At 37.9% G+C, this 21,658-nt stretch overlaps 1 protein-coding gene across 3 annotated transcripts in view; it reads left to right on the forward strand.

Annotated features, from left to right (window-relative positions):
- Positions 1–21,658, forward strand: part of CPNE4 (copine 4) — a 229,594-nt gene that overhangs the window by 174,431 nt on the left and 33,505 nt on the right. For all 3 annotated transcript variants that reach the window (XM_048300558.1, XM_048300539.1, XM_048300549.1), the window contains 4 exons: positions 386–484; positions 9,395–9,481; positions 10,057–10,116; positions 15,518–15,651. In XM_048300558.1, the coding sequence (XP_048156515.1) occupies positions 386–484; positions 9,395–9,481; positions 10,057–10,116; positions 15,518–15,651 (380 nt within the window). The remainder of the gene's footprint in view (positions 1–385; positions 485–9,394; positions 9,482–10,056; positions 10,117–15,517; positions 15,652–21,658) is intronic.

Raw genomic sequence — 21,658 nt, forward strand, 5'->3', positions numbered from 1 at the left:
GTTTTGAATATTAATTTATATTTGTAAAACATGTCAGTGAGGTAAGTCACAACACCATTTGACCACGAATATGCAAATACACATAATCCTGTATTTTCACACCTGACAAAAAGATGTAGACAAGAAATCCTTTCTTTCTGAAATACATGAGCTTGTTTTCATTAGGCAAACTCCATAACACAGAGCTATCAGCAGCAAGCTGTGTTGAGATTCCACTTGCCAGTTTATTTTGATCAGAAACAAGAATATGCCTTGTGATTTCCTTTTAGATAAAACACTCCAGCCAGTTTATATCATAATTTTTCCTGTAACATTTTTCAATAAAACTTCTTTTCTGTCTTAAGAAAAATGTGCTGTTTTGTTCTTTTCCCCTTTGTCTCCCCAGTGCATAGTTTGGGACTGGGATTCCAATGGAAAGCATGACTTCATTGGAGAATTTAGCTCGACTTTCAAGGAAATGCGAGGAGCTATGGAGGGAAGACAGGTGAGTGGAAACCACCCAAGCAATCTCAATATGTAAGCTCTGTAGAGCAATATTCCCCAGACAGTCCTGTCATAAAGCAGGTGGCATTGCCTCATCATCTCCCAGAATTTAGTTGTTGTGTTGATCTCTCCCATAGGTTTTACTGTTACCTGGACATGATAATCTGAAAATGTAAAAAAGCATTTGTTCCTGTACTTTCATGCCTGAAATACTTAAGGTCTTTTTCTAGTTCCAATTCCACAGGCATTTCTTTCCACTGAGATTTATTTCCTTTGAGCCCGAGCACATGGTTTCCATGAGGTGCTGTGCTGCAAAGCAGATGCCCATTCTGGCTATTCAAAGCATTTCCCTGCTGGCCTAAAGGCCTCTATTGGGTGAGGGTCATTCTCCGTCTTTCTCCATTTCACGTGTGCTGCATTCATTGCTGCCAGCTTTAACTAGAATCCATCATGATGAAGCTAACTGGTTTTATAAATATTTCATGATTTACAGTCCTAAGGGAAAATGAAATTGTTAGCTTATCAATAATTTCACTTCTTTATGTCAGCCTGATCTTTTCAAATTGCAGTTGATAGTAATTATTTAATATGATAAGTGATTTAGCATATCTAATTCCAGAAATTGTCATTTTCTATTATTACTTACTTCTAAAGGTGTTAGTTTTGATAAATTCTGTGAGGGGGAGTTAAAAATGTTGATCCTGCAGATAATTTGTATTCATTGTTCCACTGTTGTTGTGATCTCAACCCCAAACACAAATGCCTAATAAGCTTTATCTGGGCTTTATATCAAGGTTCTGTTTATAACATGTTAGTAAAAATATAACACAGAGTCAGAAGGTGTTTGATAAATGGTAAGCAGTCAGCCTATGCCATATGTCAAGAAACGTTTATGGCTCTTCTAGATGTTTTCTATTGAAGTTCTTAGAATACCCGAAAGCTTGGCAAATGCTGCTCATGGGTGTAAAATACTGCTGATATGTTTCATGTATTAGCCCATTATAAATAACTTCTGAACACAACCTGAGTATAAATAAAACCCTGTTTTGCTCTCTCAAATCAAGTCAGAGGATCAAAACTTTTATCAAATAAAATTTAAGTGGAAATAAAGAGGTAAACAAATCCCAGAATTAAAAACATTAACAAGGCCGGTGATGTGAGAACACTCCAAATTTGTATACAAATACCTGTGGCTCAGTAAGGGATTGTGTGAGAGTGGAAAAGGACGTGTATTTTCAATGTAAATGTCTTAAAACCATATTATGGTCCTTCCCAGGAGACAGCTTGTTGGCCAAGACAACAACTCTGGTCCAGAGTGCCAGGAAGGGCTCTGCAGGATAAACCATGTATTCTTTATTATGATGGAGAAACAGTGTGCTTTTTTTCATCCTCAGCTAGCAAAAAGGATAATTATTCCTTCACAGGCATAAAAAGTTAATACAGCCATTTGTAAGTTCTTGTTCTAGGCTGTCACTGTAACATCAGAGTGCTGTCCAGAAACGTTTTAATGTTGCCCTATGCTATAAGTGCCTGAATCTTACTCTTTCAATGGGCCTGCCGTTTGCCACTCTGCAGGTTGTCTTTTACCTATAACCTTTTACTTGCAGTCTTCCTCCACACACCTAAGGCATTTTGCCTTTTTTTTCTTCCTTGTTCCTCTCTTTCTGTTGTGGCTGTGTAGTCATTCTGTGAGTTTGCACCTGCAAAACCCTGCTGTTGGTACAGATAATTCTCATGGGACACAATTACCAATGGGGGATTCAGTTTCCTTTCTCCTCTTTTCTAATCCTTATTTTGTAGCCTATTCTAGAGGAAAACAAGATTGAGTGGGTAAGATAGTAAGTGTTAGTCATTTAAGTGGCTGATAAATAGTGGTACAAAAATATAAATGCCCATGCTAGATGGCTCTTGCCCCTGATGAAATCAGGATTTGATGAGCACTAATAGCATGATAGACAAGAACAAGCAGTAGGAGTTTGAGCAGGTCCTGGTGGAGGTGACATACTTATGGAAAGCAATACTATAATCACATGTTGTACCAGAGAGGTCAATTGTGTGGGAAGCCACGTCACTTGGCTGGAGCCAGAATGCAATTTCTCTTTCTATCTCCCTGTCCCTTCCTCATCCTATCTCATTTTTCTCTATTCTGTAGAAAGAACCATTGCTGCTAAAGGCAGTGTATGCCATTACCTGTGGACCCCATAAAAACATCTTAGTGCAGAGTTTACGTCAACATCCTTTGTGCAACCTTAAGTAATGTGATTAGCAGTTGTCAGTTCTTTTCTCTAGTTTTAGTCTCCCTAAAGAAAAAGCATGTGCAATGGAGTGTTTACTTTGAATAAAGAGGTTATAGTGAACCATGAGGAAATTATAGAGAAGGAAGGTGTTTTGCCTTCAAGTAGATGTGTTGCTAGGTATTTCTGATAAGGAAGGCCATATCAGAGAAATGTAATTATATGTGGGTGGGGAGTTGGGTAGGTTAAACATAGTTCTTTGTTCCTAGAAGAGACCCTTTCATAGCCTCAGACCAGCAAATGCTGTTTTCCGTGTAACATTCCTTTCAGTCAGAGGAGTAAAACTACATCTTTCAGCCCCTGGTATTAACATTCTTTCACAAAGCATCACAACAGTGAGTGTTGAGTGTCAAAGATGAGGACCAAAACCTGGAACTTCATCTCAGGTGCTGTGGAAGCCAGAGTAAAGAGCAGAGCTCAGGTCTGACGCCCCTATTTAAGTTGCTAAGGAGATGCAGCATAGCTTATTCTGGTTATATTTTCTTTTGTGCAGTAGACTTTACAGCCAGCTACAGTACACTGCTTTAGTTCTGTCAAAAGATAATCAAAACACCTTAGTGATTGTCAGCCAGGGTTTTTCACTTTCCCAGGAAACTGGGAGAGAATTGGAAGGAACAGTCATCATTGATAGGGAATCCAGGAACTTTGCTTAAGCTTCTGCTGCAAATCTGTGTGGTTTTAAAGCAGGCTACACCAGTGACACAGATCTCCATCTCTGCCCATCAGCATTGCCTGTATTGGTTGGAATCAGCAGCACAAGTTTTCATAATTGCATTACCCAGTGAGAGTGGGAGTGCCATAGTTTGTGCTGGTGAGCAGGATGGACTGTGTGGCATCTGTGAACTGCTAGTGCTTCTCACCATTTCACCAGCTCACCTCATCTCTGGAGGAGTTGACAAGGATGCTGAAGTTGCCTTTTAATTGTACGTAGCTCGTCCTTCAGAAAGCACAGAGTATTCTGACCCATTCTTCAACCTCCCCCTCTAAAAGATATTTTTGTCTTGTAACCAATCTATCAACTGCTACAGAACCACTTGAGATGGACAGAATGGATATGTGTCAACTGCTTACTTACAGGAGGCGGTGGTCCTTCTAAGACTGTTCCATCCCTGGGCTGTGTACTGATTATCCCAAGTTTTGAGCGTCAGCCTCGGTTGAGCTTACAGTCAGCTTGCTGGCTTGCCTTGGCTGTGAGATTTCTCAGAAATGTGTGTTTGAGATCAGGCATCATATAGATAAATGCTGTGAATCTAGCACTGGCATCTTCTGAGTGGTTAAACCAGTTCTGTATGAAGAGAAAGGAAAATTCCTTACCTGAATGAGATCACTTCTTTTGATCAGAAGTGGCATAAGTTGTTTATGAATTTCTTTTCTGAATGTGGTATGTCTTGGGTGAGGTTCACAAATCTTGAATTATGACTCCTTCAGAGTGTTAGGTGCTTCTCCATGACTGAGAGGACTGAATTCTGGGAAAACTTGCTGGTCTTCTGTTTTAAGAAGACTTTCTGATCATGAACAACCTCAGGATAATAACTTTATGTGGTTTTGTTCCATAAAAATTACCTTATGGTCACAGACTGTTATGTTCTGACACCTAGCCTGTTTTCATACAGACCACCAAAAAAAGATGGCACAAAGACATACTCTTGTTCAAATTCACATCTGAAGCAGCCATTGCATGGACCATGGTTTGGTGGTGAACTAAACTGACCTGATGATCATAGAGGTCTTTTCCATCCTGTAATTCTATGGTTTCTAAATCTTCTGTTAGCACTTTCCGCCATTCCAAACTTCATTACTACTCCTTCATCATAATCTTGACACAAAAAAACCCCACAGTAACAGTAAGTCTGTCCCTATTTATGACATCTTTTTTAAGTGAAATACTAATAAATACTCTGAGTTTATTGTGTCTTAGGATTTCTTCCAAGAATATATATATATGTTTTTAATATCTGTGAACAGTGGCAGTCTTTAAGGTGTTCTAATATTAATCTATCAAGCATATTTAAACAGGACTAGAAGAAGCTTGAGATTATATAAATGTAAATACTATTAAAGCTTATCACAGCTGAAAGGAGGAATCCTCTACTAATGAGAAAAAAAAATGTCACTTTTTTTTTTTTTTAATCAAGGTAATAAAGCCAGAGGGATTTGAGAGGAAAAAAATTGGGGAAATCACCTGGATCCCCATGCAGCACAGGAGTTACGTAAGGGAAAAATCTGTTCCTGTATTACATAAAAAATGGACACGTGTGCATTTCCACACACACAAAAGGAAAGAGGAGGAAGAAACCCTGCTGTACTTCCCATCTCCACTGACATTCCCACAAGTTCAGGGTGTTATTAGAGAGGGCCTTTGCATCTAGTAGCTCTTCAGATGACTGTGAGACCTTTAAGCTCTTGGTATTGGGCCAAGGCGTTTATTGACACCAGGAGACAATTCCATGAGTAGTCTTATCAGGAGACAGCCCAGTTCACCCAGGACTGTGTGCAACACCAGCAGCAGCTGCTGGCCGCAGACAGGGCAGCAGAGGCCTCAGTGGAGGGTGCAGCCACACCAGGCACTTGGCAAATTCCTGTGAGGAGGTAGCCATTGGTACAGCCTCAGAAGCACAGGGGAGGCTGGGGACCTTGGCTGGGGAAACAAGAAATGCTTTAATTTCTACTTCATTCCCCAGGGGCAAGTTTCCAGAGGAAATCTCTGATAGTGATTAAAAGCAGCTCTTCTCCTATGATGGATGTATTTCTGGGACAGAAAGAGAAAAAAGAACCAAAACAAAACCATCCTGTCTTCTTGCCTAGGGGGATGGCAGGAATAATGTAGCCTTTCATGTGGGAGGAGACTCAGTTCACATAAAACTGATTTGTTTTTCTTGAGGCATCAGAAAGAGACAATGAAGGATATAAAGCTGCCTGCTATTGATTGGGGGTTTTGCCCCATCCTTTAGACTGTGGTGCCTCCTTTGTTATTTACAAACTGTGCAATTTGTTGCAGCAGCTGAACAGGAAAGAAGAAGAGGGAAACCAAAGAAGTGCAGGGGATGCAAAAGAACATGTTACTGCTAACACAAGCTAGGCTGCAAGCAACACAAGCTCTCTAGCCCTTTCCTTACAGGCCTACCCAATGTCCTGGTGTGCAAGGACTGTCCCAGAGAAAGCAACTGCTATCATTTGTCTTGCCTTAGAGTACATGAAGCTCTCCTGACACCTTCAGTTCTTTCTCTGAATAGCTTGTGCCACGTACTGTCCAAATTTTGGTTCTACAATGGTTGCCTTCATTTAGTCGCCTCCACTTCCCTTTGCTGGTGTGTGGCATAAATGGTTGCACTGTTTGCTTTTTGCTCTCTTTTGAAGGTTTTGTAAGAGAAGGAGTAAGGATGTTTGGAAAGACAGTATCCTTCACTGCAAAGAGTAACATCTCCCACTGAGGGATGTCTTGTCTCCTCATCACAGGCACAAGAGGATTGGGACCTTCCAAGTGTCAGCATTAGTTCACTGACTCTCATCGAAGAATAGCTGAACGGAGTTCGTTCAGAAATTTTCCGCACAGTGGTTTAAATTTAAGCGTATAAAAGAATCACCAACACAGTATAGTCTTGGGAGTCCATTACCAACATTTGCAACATTACTTAAATTAACAGTAGATAGTTTAAAACCAGGTTGCTTTCTGTTACAGATTCTCTGTGTTGTTTGACAGGGAAAGAGTTTGCACAGCCCAGAGCTGTCAGGCATTTGGAGGAAATGCTAAGTGACTTTCAGAATGACGAATCCGAACTTCACAATGTTTACCATTAGTGTCAGATTGCAGACTATTGCATTAGCTTCCTCTCAACTGAAAAGTTAATTTAAGAGCAAAAATGAATCGATAAAAAACAATGTCAGATACCAAATCAATACTGGGAATGTAGGAACAGACTGGAAATTGAGGTTGGCCTCAACAGTGCAAGCAAAATATTTGAGAATTGTTTCTCGTTATTACTTACCTGCTTAGAGCTGTATTCTGAACTTTGTTCTCATTATAAAAGCTGGATAAATAGTAAGACCTGTATAGGAAATTTCCTTCAAATGGTGCTTGTTACATCTTTAGCTTGAACTGTGGGAATTGCCAAGGTCAGAACTGGATCTTGGTGGGTAAGTGAAGATTGACTTTTATGTAAAACAGTTTTATTGGCTTTTTTAAGCCTATGAACTGGGAAATGTCTTCTCTATCCTCTCTTATTCCTTTCTCTTCTTTATGCTTTTATCAACAGATTTAATAAGTGCAAAATTGTTCTTTCTTTCTGTTTTCCTGTTTTCTGTAAATTTTCTAATCTGTTCTTTCCTTTGCTTTATTATCCACATAATCCAATAATGTTAATGACTTGCACATAGAATATTTAAATGAGCTTTAGGTTGTTACTGAGAATTGTTATCCATACATCTCAAAATGCTGTGCAAGGTAGGTGAACATTCATAATTGCATTTTACAGTTAGCTAAGGGAACCTGAGAGATCTTTTCTCCCCTTAAATGATGTTTTATGCCACTTCGGTCCTTATTTATTGTAAACTTCTTCCCTAAAAGAATACCATGAAAAACATTTTTTTCAGGCTTGAATAGTCCTTTCCTGAGGAGAGAAATTATGTGCATAGTATATGGCTTCATATAGGTCAGGCCTTGTTTAAATATGTACATTGAAAAAATATTCATGTTGGAGGATGCTAAAATTAAGGAGGTTCACCTTGGATGTTCAGGGGAAAGCTACTAGACCTCTCCAGTGTGTTTCAGTGTCAAAGGGAGGAATCCTGTCTCCTATTTTTGCTTTCTATTTGATATATTACAGTGTATTTATAATATACAGACAACATGATTTTTCTGTACGAATGTTTCCAGTAAGTGTGGAGACAACTGTGTGTTTTACCTGACCGCAGCCTATCAAGATGGGAGAGGGCAGTGCTTTTGCCTTGCTCTCAGACCCAAACATGAGCTTATTGCACTCCAGCATTGTGTCACAGAGCACTCTCTTTGCTGGGAGAGAAGGGTTTTTATTTCTTGAGCCTGACTGCTTCTCTTGAGTAGTGAAGAAATATTTATGGAGGATTTTCCCTGAACATGAGGGCCTGTATCTGCCTGTCTTCTCAGTTGGAACATTTGTTTCACAAGACAAATAACTGAGCTGTAGGCTAGCTGGGAGAGCAAGCAGATGTGCTTCCTGCAGTTGGAACTTTTTTTTTGTCTTTTCCCATTCTTCACTCTGTCACCTGTCTCCATTTCACAGTGATGAAAAATACCCCTCCTCTCCTGTGCCAAAATGGTCTCATCTTGCTCCAAAGCCAGATGTTTTGCCTTCCGTTTTTTTGATGTTTGACAAAATCTCTAAGTCTGGAATACTTCAGAGACATCCAAATAATTGCTGTTAGGCAGTGGCTTGAAGCTCGATGAAATTTCTGGGGCTGAGCATAAAGTAAAAATAGGTTTTGGTGCTCAGACACTTTGTTAGGATGTATCATGTAGGTACCTCACTATAGAAGTATTGTAACACTTAGGAAGGTTTTCATTGTAGGCAAAACACTGTTACACTTAAGACATGTTTCATTTCAAAATTTCATAGTAGAGATTTTTAGATAATCGATCATTCTGGTTCCTTTTGGAATTGTATTTCTTTCTGTTACCCAGCATCACATGTTTTGTCCCCACACTTGGAAAACAGCTCTCTGAAGGAAAATAGTCATGTTATTAACCTTATGAACAGCCTATTACAGATAAAAATCTGTATATACAAATGCCAATAGACACTTGCATGTACAAATGTACGCTTTACTCCTGCAGTAAGAGGCATGAATAATATTGTAGACATTAGAGGTGAGGGTCTGAAAGCTTGGCCTTCTCACGCTGCCTGAAACCAGAGGAAGGCAGAACATTTCAAGTGGAAATGATTAAGAACCTGTGAGATGTTATGATGAAAACAAGGAGATGTATTTCAGTAACAAGGCAGGACTGTTTTGCTGTAAAACTGACTATCTGTAAATAAAACTATGAAAAAAAATTCAAAAAGGGATTTTGATATATTCTTAGGGATAAATTTCAAACATATCAGTAGTTAGCTCCATCTTTGTGAACACTTTACTGATTTTCTTAACTTTTTATTTTCCTGTCAGACTTAAAGGAGAAAGCGAGATGATTGCTGACCAGAATTTTTCTAATCATGAGTTTAATACAAAACTCAGTGTTACTGTGACAACAGTTTTGTAGTTAATACAATGCATCAGGTTGCTCTCTCCAGTATTTTCATTTGTATTAAGTTCCTTCTTTTTTTTTCCTCTTAAATGATCTCAAAAGATCCTCAATCTTTCTTATGTAACACCTGAAACTACAAGACTGGAAGATGACAACAAATGAATCTGGATGTCTCCCTTAGTGCCTTGTCCACATGTATATGTTCAAAGACTGATGTTTGCCCTGGGCCTTTTTCTATTAACTATTTTCTGCATAGTTAACAGTTTTCATTTTTTTCCTCTCTGTGTGCCATTATCTGTTATGATTTAGTCAAATGTGGAAATTAGGCAGTGCAGTTTTTGTCAATTATTCCATCTGTACATAAAATTTTCCTGCAGAGTGACTGCTGTTTTTTTCACAGGTACAATGGGAATGCATTAACCCCAAGTACAAAGCAAAGAAGAAGAACTACAAGAACTCAGGCATTGTCATCCTTAATCAGTGCAAGGTATCTATATGTTTTGCTCTTTGTCTCTTTCTTTACTAAGCTCTCAGTGATAAATTTTAATGGTGCTTGGAACAAAATGGAACTGCCTGTAGAATAGCAGTGGAAACTATTCCCTACAAAAAGTAGAGGCAAGGATTTGAATCTCAAAAGTAAGTTGACTGTCCTCAACTCTCATTACATTTCTCTTGCCCTATCCCTGCAGTTTTACAATGCAAAAGACAATACTAAACTCTAACACCTAAAGACTTGCCAACTTTGTGTGTATCCCTTTTAAGACTTCCATTATGTCTACAAAATTTCTCTTGTTCCTCCTAAACCAACAGCAAAATTTCCACTGAATTCCCACTGAGAAGCAGTTGGTTCTACTTCTTATGTGAATTTTCCTTTCTGTAGGTTTAGAATTTTGATATTTTTTCTGTTTATAGTTTTGTTTCTGTCTCAAACTGTATTTAATGATTTCTTCCTTTACCTTATTTTCAGTTGGTCCCTCTCCTACTTCCAATTTTTTTTCAGGCAGTTCTCTTACGTTTTATCAGTATGCAGCTAAGTTGAATGTCTTGCTTTCTTGTCTGCAGATACACAAGATGCATTCTTTCTTAGATTATATCATGGGAGGCTGCCAAATACAGTTTACAGTAAGTGCCTTACTTCTCTAATTTGTTTTGAAGAAAGGGAATCCCCTTAGATACCAATTCATTACTTTCAGAGAAATGATTCTTACATGCCATTCCTTGGTAAATTATTAAGTTCTTCTTGCAAAACGTAATAAGGGCCAGTCTTCCTTTCCAGAATGAGTGCTCCGCTAAAGAAAGGTTTTTCCCCTGAAATGGTGCCATACAGAAAGTCACACACAGAGATCCAACCAGGGACTTTTCTCTGTCAGTCTGGGGTAAATGCTGGTGTTTCATATCTCAGCCATAGCTACCAAGTAAGGTGGCACTACAGGGGTACACAGTTCTAATTTAGAGTGTACTCAGAAGCTATTCAGTTCAAGGAACAGGGTGTAAAAGGATTTGCTGGGCTCTTCATAAACAGAAATACAGTTTTTTGCATTTCCATTTAATAAATTTAGAAACATTTAATGATGTGTAGGTTTGATCTTTTTTTGTATCATGTATCTAAAAATTAATATACTTAATATCATGTAATATGATATGATATATCAGTTTTTCCCATAGCATAGGAATATGGATTGTGGCTCAGTTCCAATCTGATTTATGTGACTTCTAATTCATGCCAGCTAAAGGGCTAAAAATGCGCACCAAGGTATTATTCTTCTGCTGGAGATCTTTTCTTTTCCTGTAACACCCTGCCCTACTTCTGCTCCCACATATATCAGACACTGGATGCTACTGAAATGTTCCATTTCACATTTTCCAGGCAAGCCTTAATTTTCCAAAAAGATTTGACAAAAAAAGAAAGTTGGTTTTTTTTTTTAATTGTACCCGAAAGTTCCAGCAGCAGCTATAGACAGTAGTGGATTGTCCTCCTGTGTACAGATCAGCTTTTTGAGGTGTTAAACATGGACTTTGTCCGTACCAATCACAAACTCATTGGATAACACCCAGAACTGAGGACTCTGTTCTGGTTTTGAAGGAAATACCTTCTGCAGTGGACAAAGATCTTCATAGTTGTCTTCTCTCATATAAAGCATACTGTGTAATTAATTACCTCTCTGCCTTACCCACCTACTTCTTTTATCCCCACATATCTGCAATGCAAAAGGAGAAATCCACATATTTCTCTTCAAGTCTGAAACTTTGCAATCACCAGAAACCCCTTTAATTTATCTTTTCTGACATTTCCTCCCTAAAATATGACTGGAAGAACTCAATTATCAACTGTGTTCAAGATTGTTATCAGAAAGACATTAATGTCTTCATGTAATGTTCTAAAGCCTTTTCTAATCAGGGCATGTGCTTAGGCACATGCAAAGACCAGTTAATATGCATTTCCTATAGCTCCAGCTCAAGAACAGGAGCACTGCCACCATTAGAAAGTGTCTAGGGATTTACATATTAAGTTAAGTTACAGTTGTGCTTTTCAAACTCTCTTTGATTCCTCCTAGCTGTTTTCCAATGGAAGAGGGAGTTCTTACTCAGTGCAAGGAAGGGTTGTGGCAATTTGCTTGCCTTTTATTTACTTATCACAGGTTTCCTATTAGTAGGCTGTGAAAGACAAGTTTAAAAGTAGTGGGGCAAATGGGTTAAAGTGGATAGTACCTCTTCTACTATATTTTACTATATTTCATTTTACTGAAACAAAACAATTGGTAATAGAAAGCTTAAGTAAGCTCATCTGCAAGGATGGGCAGTGAGGACATAAAAGAAATGGAAGATTCATACTACTGTGAACTGCAGAAATCCCTGAATTACTATTGCCCTCAATGGTAAAGCATTGTGTAAACTCATCACTATCAGTTTTCAACCTGCGTGGACCCAGGGTAAGCCATGGTGACATCTCTGTACCTGTAGCTCTCTGCATGCATAACCTAGTGGTTCTACCTAAACATCGTCACTAACTGGCTCTCCACATATTTTCCTTCGCTTTTCTTCTACCAGTCCTCAGTATTATTGCACAGGCTGGTTGTGAGATGTGGTGTTGTTTTCCGAAATAAATTCTCCGGTGGTCACTCAAACAAAAGGGTGCAGCCTACTGGGGAGATATTCCATTCTCCCTTGCTTTCTGCATGCATCATGTAATCTCCTCTTCACATAGTCCTAAACTGATTCATTCAGACCACTGAAACAGAGGAGGCCTATTCCTTGGACTTTCTCAGATTTCCATTTTTTTTTAACTGTAGTGGATTTGGGGTTGTTTGAAACTCTCCTGATACGTGTATTCTTGTTGTCATTGTCCTAATATTAATGACATTTCTATTGAGCTCATGCTGTGTACAGGCAGTATGATACAAATGTGATTTGAAAGGGCACTTGCTGAGGGAGGGAAAATGGGATGCCAAACACACATTTGATAACAAAAAGCTGTAGCATGATGTACCTGCTAATTTAAGGTATAATGAAAGCCTTGGTAACATCATGCTATGTCTTCTTGGGATGCTTTGTACCTTGATTGTAGAAGTTAGAAAGAATATCTCTGAAAAACAAAAGTAAACTTTTCCTTTGCTTTAAAACCAGTTATTAAGAAGTTTTCATCTACAGAGATCGACAGTGCTGATTCCAGCCCTCTATTTTTATGCCCAGTTTATTGCCGAACACTGTATCTCTTATCAGTGTACCCTGCTGCAGAAGAAATGTTCAGAGGGTGGCAGTGCAAATGGGTCTGTAGTCAGAAGACATTTCCATCACTTTAGGAAATACAGGAGAAAGGATGTGTAACATGCATAAAAGGAACTGTAATAGAAAGATATATCAGACAGATGTTCTCTCAGGCAGGTCACGGTATTGGGCAGCCTGATTTGTTGCTGACAGATCTAGCAGGAGGTCCCAGCTATGTAGGATGTTTTGAGTGTAGTGAAAATCACCTTTTTACGAGTCTGAGGAAAAAAAAAAGAAGCTGGTACTGAGTATAGTTGTTGTTCTGTTATGCTCTTATTTAGCTGAGGGAAGATGACTGGTACATTGGAAGTGATACATTTAAAGATACACTGATAAAAATCAAATGTACGCACTGTAAGAAAGATTCCTCCTTTGCTGCCCAAAGATAAGCTCAGTTGTTATATTAACATAACTTCTGTCATATATTAAATTATTTTTACAAATCCTTATCTGATGTATTTGCACAAGACCTTGGTATTGTTAAGTAATGCTAAAAGAGCAGAGCTCTGCATTGGTATTTTAGAATCATGGCAATTTAAAGGGGTCATCTTTCTTCTAAGTCCTCTCTGTGGGAGTCAAACAGAGACTTGGATCAAATTCAAGCACATTGCATCCAAGTACAAATATTCATAAATTCTTCATCATAGGAAATGAGGTTTTTTTTTTTACTTATCAGCAGACCTCTGCTGCAAGGACCATTTCCAAAAGGAAGCTTGTTCCAGGAAGTGTTTTTTGCTTACCCGAACACTAGCCACAGGCTTTTTTCCAAGCTCATGAAACCTACTCCTTATTCCTACTCCGTATTCTTGTTTTCATTTCCAAAGCAGTTAGCCATGGCTAACAGCCATAAAGGAAGTCTCGTCCAGTTCTGTTTGATGTGTCACTAAAGTCTTGTTAAGGTGTTATAGTGGTTTGAGATTATCAGCAAAAACACCTACTTTTAACAATTTTACAGGAATCCCCTTTGTTTCCCTATCATACAGTGGCATTTTTGTGCCTTGTATAATGAAATTAGGGTCAAATTAATGTCAGGGAAAATATACTTATTTTTAAGAAAATATGCATGCCTTGAATATGCATACCTTGAATATGCATACCTTGAATAAGATTTTTTACAAATAATTTTCCCAAAACTAAGCTAGTCCATACAGGCATCCATAGGTTTATCTTGGGTTTCACAACCACTAATGTTGCTTTCTTCCTCAGTTAAATATGTGTAGTGCTTCTCAGTTACGTGCCCTTACAAGTGAAGTCATGAGAGGTTCTTCACTGATTTATTCAAGATAAATCCAGATACCATTTTTGGAAAAAGATCTATGTGGAAAACAAACTCAGTGCTTCGGTGCCTGAACAGTGAGTAGGAAGCAGAGGTGAAAGATTACTCTTATCTGCAAGCCAAAAATCTCATCTCTCTCCTGACTGGATGTGGTGAGGTGCCAGGGGTTCATAGGTGATCAAGGCAAAGAAGGGAGTTTCTTCAGCTAAAAGATAGAGGTGGAAAATCAGAACCAGTGGATGAAAGCCATTTTGGGTTGACCTAGTATGATACTTCCCTTTTACTTTTTAGCATCAAGAAGTAAGTTTCAGAACAGCTGTGTAATTTTTTTACAGAAGCACGAAAATGTCATGTTTCATTTTCATTTTAGAGCTGCATAAAGTAGCGTTCCCTGTGCCAAGCAGAGGCTGCAGCTGGGGAAGCTGAACATTTGCAAAAGCAAGCTGTGCCTTCAGAGTGCTTTTTGCAGCCTTTAGCAAGACCCTTTCTTAGCTTCCAGCTACACTGTAAAACTGAAATCTGAACTTGCTGCGTTTGTCTATTGAATATTCAGGTGTAATGGATTTTTTAGAGGAATAGGTTATTAGACACAAGGACATTTTATAAATGGCTTTGTTCCCTCTGTAAGACCCTTGGGATTATTGTTGCTCCTTTTAGGAATTCCTATAAAGCAGCATCACAAATTCAGCAGAGGACTTTCTGATCCATGACAAAGGAAGTTGCATGCCAGAGCCTACCTTCAGTGAGAAGTATAAAGAGCATTTTAAAAGGGAGAAATTAATTTTAAGATGATTCATTAATACTTGCTTTTGCATTGACTACTTCCCACAATCTTCTCTAAGGTTTTTCAAAAACAACAACCAAAAAATCTTTGCAGGATTCAAGCTTTATTTTTACCCTGCAGCTCATGGTTAAGCTTGCTGTTGACTGTGAAATTGGGAGGGTTAATTATTTAATGCTTAGATGTTTTGAAGACAAAAAATACCAGACAACCAATATCTACTACTACAGCCACAGTAAGAATTAAAATAGCTAAGAAATGTCCCTAATTGGAGTTTTAATTTATAGTTTTAGTAGGACTTGTAACTCTCTAAGGACATTTTTGCTGCAAAGCTTTTATGTCCTGAACGTCACCTGAGCTGGAATAATTTAATTAAATATGAGAACCTAGAGATAGTTAATTTGATTCATTTGTATTAGAACATAATTTTCCCCATAGAATAGCAATGCAGGTAATTTTTTACCTAATTATGCCATTTTAGTTTTGTTATCTCTTATTTTATAAACTGTCATTTGCTTCTACGTATATTTACCGGTACAATCCTAATTCAAATTTGATTAAGTACACTGTAAAATGACCTTTGCTTTAAGGCTGCTGTCTCTTTGCTGCAGCAAATTGTTTCTGGTAAAGATACATAGTTGATGTAGGTATACTTATGCTCACAAGAGCTCTGCAACACATTGACTTCTTTTCTTTTCCAGGTAGCTATAGATTTCACTGCATCGAACGGTGATCCTAGGAACAGCTGCTCGCTGCACTACATCCACCCCTATCAGCCCAATGAGTATCTGAAAGCTTTGGTAGCTGTTGGGGAGATTTGCCAAGACTATGACAGGTAAATAAACACGTTTGATTACAGAGTTGTCTTTAGAAAGCGTTTTCACAGTGTGAAATTAATGACTGCCTGTGGCTGGCTGCAGAAGCTCCGTGTTTAGGCACTTAAGAGGAATGACTGCACGTCAGTAAGATTAGTCTATGTTAACCTGCTGTTGAGAGTGACACTGGGTTTAGATTAGTTTCATGGTAAAGAAAGTCACAGTTCTTGGCTGTGCGGCTGATTTGTGTGTTAAGTTTCAGGTTTATATTCACATGTTAAAATTACATGTTAGAGTGGATTTTTTGTGTGTTCAAGATTGACAACTTGGAGCCGGTTTCACAGATGCTGGCAGCATCCTTTCTGATACACTTGGGAATCTGTTTGTGTCCCATTCTACTGAAGAGTGCTCCTGAGAAGTTCAGTATGAGAAGTTGTGTTTGAAACTGAATTTGTAATTGCCTAAACTGCTTATTCCCGAGGTCTATTCTTAGAAGTAAACCCATGGTCTTTTCCAGTGTTCTCCTGGACTGTTGAATATTGCACTCTCTTCTAAAATAAGTGTTAAAAGCTAGTGATAGTGTGCGTACACAACATGCCTTTAAATAAATAAACAAATGCAGGTAATTGAACCAAATATGCTTTGATTACATTATGTACTTCTGTTGCTTTCAAATAGGCTGCCTGATTCTATCAAATGAATAGCCCATTATTAATCTAATTACCAAGTACATTTCCTTTAAATGTTCTTTGGTGGTGAAACACAGTATCTTGCACAATTTTTCTTTTTAATATTTGCACATGTGATAGATATCCACCCACCGCTTTGCCATATGTAAATACCAGATCTCAAGAAAAAATGGTATTTCCAGTCAAATTTGAATTATACTTTCTGCAGTGACTTCAGACTATGGTTTGCCTGTTACATATTGCATATACCAATTAGCCTGCTCAGAGGCACTTCCATTTGCATGGTAATGAAATGTCTTCTCAAAGAATGAGAAAAATACTTCCCTGATATGAGTTCTGTAAGAATTTGATGGTCAGATTTAGTCAAGGAGTCTAAGAAAATTAATATTTTATTGTAAGTGGGCTGATAATTCCCCAGTAATTATGCAGTAATTTAATAATTACTAGCAATAATTCAGAGGATTAATAAACTTCAAAAAATAGGGAAAGGAGTAAAAAGGGCTGGTTTATGCAGACAGAATTTTTGATTTTATCACTTAAGGTGTATTTTTTAAGAAAATTAAATAGTTAAGTGGCACAGTCCCTTCTATGTGGAAATACTAATCTGAATCAGGATTCTTCTCTCAGTAAGTATATTTCAATCAGTACAAAAAATATTAGCCAGTTATTTTTTAAATGAAATCATCAGCATCATTTTGTTCTATTGTGCTGCAGAAAATGCCTATTGATGTTAATCAGCACAGCAGAGAGTCTATGAGCTATGAACTAGGGCTGAACAAAAGCCAGCTGTTTTCCCATGGAAATGTCACCTTTTGGGCATGTGTTTGACCTGTACATGTTCTCAAGTTGTGACACGATGAATATATTCCCATGGACAAGTTGATTCAACATGGTCAGTGCTTTCTGATCAAAATGTCAAGTGAGGACCTTTTCTTTATACTTGCACATTTTGAATCCAGGAAATCGGAAATGAGAATTTACAATTTTTCAAAAAAAAAGGAAAGAAATTAGGAGGAGCAAACCTTCACACAAAATGATCTACAGGTTCTATATAGACCTTTATTGTGCTAAGTTTCAGACTTTGCATTTGTGAGCAAATATAACCTACAAAGCAAATCTTCTGTATATACACTTAAAAAAAATTACAAATTCAGTAGAAATCTGAAATGTGGCAGAGATCCATTACCGCTCCAGTGAGTCCAGTCATACTTCAGATAATGGAGCAGGACATCTGTTTCCAGATTAAGATAAACCGGGGGTGAAAAGAAATGGACTTGCTGAACCTAAGGGCTCTTTAGAGCCAGATTGTCATCATTTGCTAGGGGGCATGTGTTTACTGAGATTAGAATAGGAGATCACACAATGGCAGTGCTCTTACGTGAAGTTTTAGAGTTTGCACCCATCAATTATCTCCAATAGGCAGAACTGGCTGATTTTAATCCAAACCAAGGAAAATGAAGGGGTTTTAACTCAGTCTCAGGATTAATATATTTGAATCAAGCGAAAGAATAGATGAGTAAAATAAAATCTGTTGTTTGCAATACTTCTTGCATTCCAATAGCAGAGCTGTAGAATTCTAAGTACTTTTGTTACTTATATACCAGCAGACTGCTTTTTTAAATTGCAAAAAAATCCCCATGTGGTTATTAATGAAAATACTTCTTTCATTAGAAACATTCACATTTATTTGTATTTTGGGGGGAATTGGATTGGCAAGTAATACATAGAGAGACTACATTCAAAATGCAAAATTTTCTTTTACAAACTCTAGCTAGTTTCATCAGTCAAGCCAAATCTACTCATAATCTAGGTTTCTGTACATATCAGCTGAACATAATCATCTGTAAGTAATTAATGCTCCAAATTAAGTGTTGCCTCACATCCCTTGGTACAGTGGAATAAACTCTGCTCGTCCGAAAGCACGTTTATCCGTATGGTTCAGAGATTCCTGAAACAGTTAAATGAGTAGCGCCGTTTTGCATGGTTAAGCGTGAAATTTAAGATTCGTTCTTTTATCAGTAATATTCAGAGAATGAGAGGGAGACATTGATCATTATCCTGATTGTAGAATTGCTGCAGTCCTGTAGGACTAGGCCAATCTGATAATGGTAATGGAAATGGAAGAGCTATTCACCTGCATAAAATACTTAATACTTTATCTATATGGCAGAATTGTTTCAGGCTATAACAATGTTTTTCATAAAAGAGAAGATAGAGTGTGTAGGTGATAACCAGTGGCTAAGCAACAACAGCAGTGGATCATAAAGGAAGGAGAAACATTTATTAGTTTTAAGGAATTAGGTTCTAAAATGTAGTTAGAAATACTGGAAAGGGGAAAACACATTGAAAACTTAAAAATAAGCAGACAGCTTCATGGAGAAGAATTTATTTTAAGATAAGTGGCTCATGAATGTTTAAAAATGACCTCATGAAGTAATAAGTGAGAAATACGTATTTCTGTTGAAACATTTTCAGAAACTGTCTTTTATATTAAAAGTTACGTCACTGGTATAATTTTATCTTGAAATTCTGCAAGTCTACTCCACCTTTTTCTAGCATAGAGAAACAGGCAAAAATTATGAAAAATCATTGGGCACTGAAGTACTTAATATTAAAAGATCTGCTTCTGTATCATTTAATGTTTATTTTTTACCTCAGTATTTTCTGTATTGAGTTCTCTGTATCAGAAATCAAAACAAATAATTTCTGATGACCAGTAATACCAGCCTAGCCAGGATCCTGAAAAATCAATTGATCACTACTATTATGTGTATATTCCCTCTACATGTTTTGCACAATGAGTTAGCAAGTTTACTCAAGGCAGATGGGGTTAAACCCAATTCTCTGTGTTGGCTTAGGGCTTCTAACCTTCAACAACTCTAAACAATGGTTTTGGCCACCCATTTGTTTTGGAGCCTGGTGGAAACCCCTTCAAGAGAATGCTGTTTTCAAAGGGTAGGTGGCAGGTGTCTTTGCTGGTTGAATACCCAGATATGAGGAAAGGCAAACTCATTCATCAATTGAAATAAAAGGTCTCTGACTAAAATCTTTTAAAAGCCATGAAGCTCTCTTAAGTTATAGAGTAATTTTGAATGTGTCCTGTTCTGAGTGGCACCTCTTCCCCAAATGCTTTTCAATTTGTATCATAAAACTGCCCCCTGCTTGGCACGGAACAGCACCATTTTGGAAGCCAGAGAAGCCTGTGGCCAAACTGGAGAATCAGGGAACATTTGCTTTCCTCTTTTGTCCCAGCATAAGGTCTGGCCATGTCCTGACTGCAAGTCAGGACCTGAACTCCTCTTCATATATAAAACTAGAGTTCTACTCGCATGTGTATTAATATTTAGGTATGCATGTAACATAGAGGTATTATATATATGATGTACTATATTTATTGTTAATACTGAACCATTCAGTAAAAAAAAAATGATTTCTCTTTTGTGCTCTTTTGTATCTTCCCTCTCTGCAGAGCAAAGCCATAAGTCACAATAACAACAGTACTCACAGTTTATTAAAAAGGGTTGGTGCTTTGATCTTAATGATTTGTTTTATTGGTGCTGGAATACAAGCAAGTAGCCATGAGTGTAGCTCATCTTTCATTCTGCAGTGATTGCTGTTTCTAGCAAAGGAAGAATGGGCTGGAATGAGACTGTAAATAGCTTATTTGTAAGGATAAATGTTTTACTTGTACACAATACTAAAGTCTGAAAAACCTCCTAAATGATCTTACATTATTGCAGGTTGTCACAATGTTGTTATCACAATGATGTTATTGTGAGTGAAGCCCATGGCAGGACTTGAAAATCTGCTCCTCACTTTGAAATCTGATTTCTGCAGTTAGTAGTTTTCCTTTTGCTTCTGCTTATTAAGAATCTCATTATATTGCATTAAATATTTATCTTTGCATTAAAATTTCTGTTCTTAATCAGCAAGACAATAGACCTTATTATCTAATCCTATTGAATTCAGTCTGACTCAAGCAAATCCTGAGGTATTATGCAAAGTATAGATGGCACTAGAATGGAATTAAGAGTTTTACTGAATTTGAACTTTATTGTTCATTGTTTGCCCACACCCAAATGTCCAGTGCCTCCCATTTACCTGGATGATTTTTATTATTTTTTTTCTACACGTAGTTTTATGTTTGTGCATACAGAGTTCTTCACTGGATTAATAAAAAGTATTCACAAACATGTAGGAGAATCAGCTTTTGTATGGTCAAATCAGTATTCATTCCTTGAGAAAGATAAAGGTTAGATGTACTTTATCAAATGCTTTTAAGCATTTACTGCACTGGATATTTGTGGAACTTCCCATTCTTGATGGGTCATCCCCATTCTTATCTATGCACTCACTCAATGCATGACTCCATATATTTGACCACATAGTCTTGTAAAATCCCATCAAATTGATCTCCATTTTATTCAAAATCTATTTCAAAGTAGTCTTATTTCTTAATTATTTTAAATCTCTCTGTTTATTCACTCTTAAAAATACTGCAGATTTTTCTTCAGTTTCAAGAGCTCTTGAAACGCATGGAAGATAAACTCTGTTTCCTGACACTAATGTTTTCTTTTCATTTAGGCAAATAGTCTCCTTAACTCTAAATCCTCAAGTAGGTCCTTGAAAGTGACATTCACGCTGAGATCGTATGTTAACAAAAAAACTGCTTGTGTAAAACCTACTTGACTAGCAACCTCCCCAAAGGCCACTAATGAGCAAAGAGTACATTATTCCTGCAAAGGGCCAAAATTATTTATGTGTAGATGTCCCAGTTTGAGACAAATTTGGAGGAAAACGTCTGAAATGAATGTATCCTCTAATAGAAGGTAGATTTCAGCAGCCCCTCTCCCCACCAGGTTCAGAAAGCAATTCCTCGGAGGAAAGTGAAAAAAGCTATTTATTTAACAATCAGGGTTCATGCAGGCACCAAAAAAAAGAATGAATAATGTTAAATAATGAAACCTCTCGCTGAGGAGAAGACCTAGGAAGATTCAGAGTTCTTTGTAGGTGTGGCTCTGCCCTCTCTGGGTGTGGGGTTCGGTGTGGGCCCCTCCGGGCTGCAGTGTGGGGCCTCCCGGTGATGTTCTGGTGTTGCTGAAAGGTCCAGAAGAGAAGAAGAAGAAAAACCAAAGTCCCAGGAAAGGTTCTTGCCTCAGCTAGCAGGCTAGCCAAAAAGCAAAGAATTTTAACTCTCCATCTCTCCTGAGAAAAGGAGCCGAGTGCTGGGAGCGAGAGCGAGCGAGTTATTTGTGTTTTTGAACACGGGCCGCAGAAGGAATTCCACCGGCTCCTCCCCACCCTTAAAGGTGCAGACTCGTGTCTGGCATAGAGCAGG

The sequence above is a fragment of the Corvus hawaiiensis genome, chromosome 1 (genome assembly GCF_020740725.1).
Source record: "Corvus hawaiiensis isolate bCorHaw1 chromosome 1, bCorHaw1.pri.cur, whole genome shotgun sequence".
NCBI classification, from domain to species: Eukaryota; Metazoa; Chordata; class Aves; order Passeriformes; family Corvidae; genus Corvus; species Corvus hawaiiensis.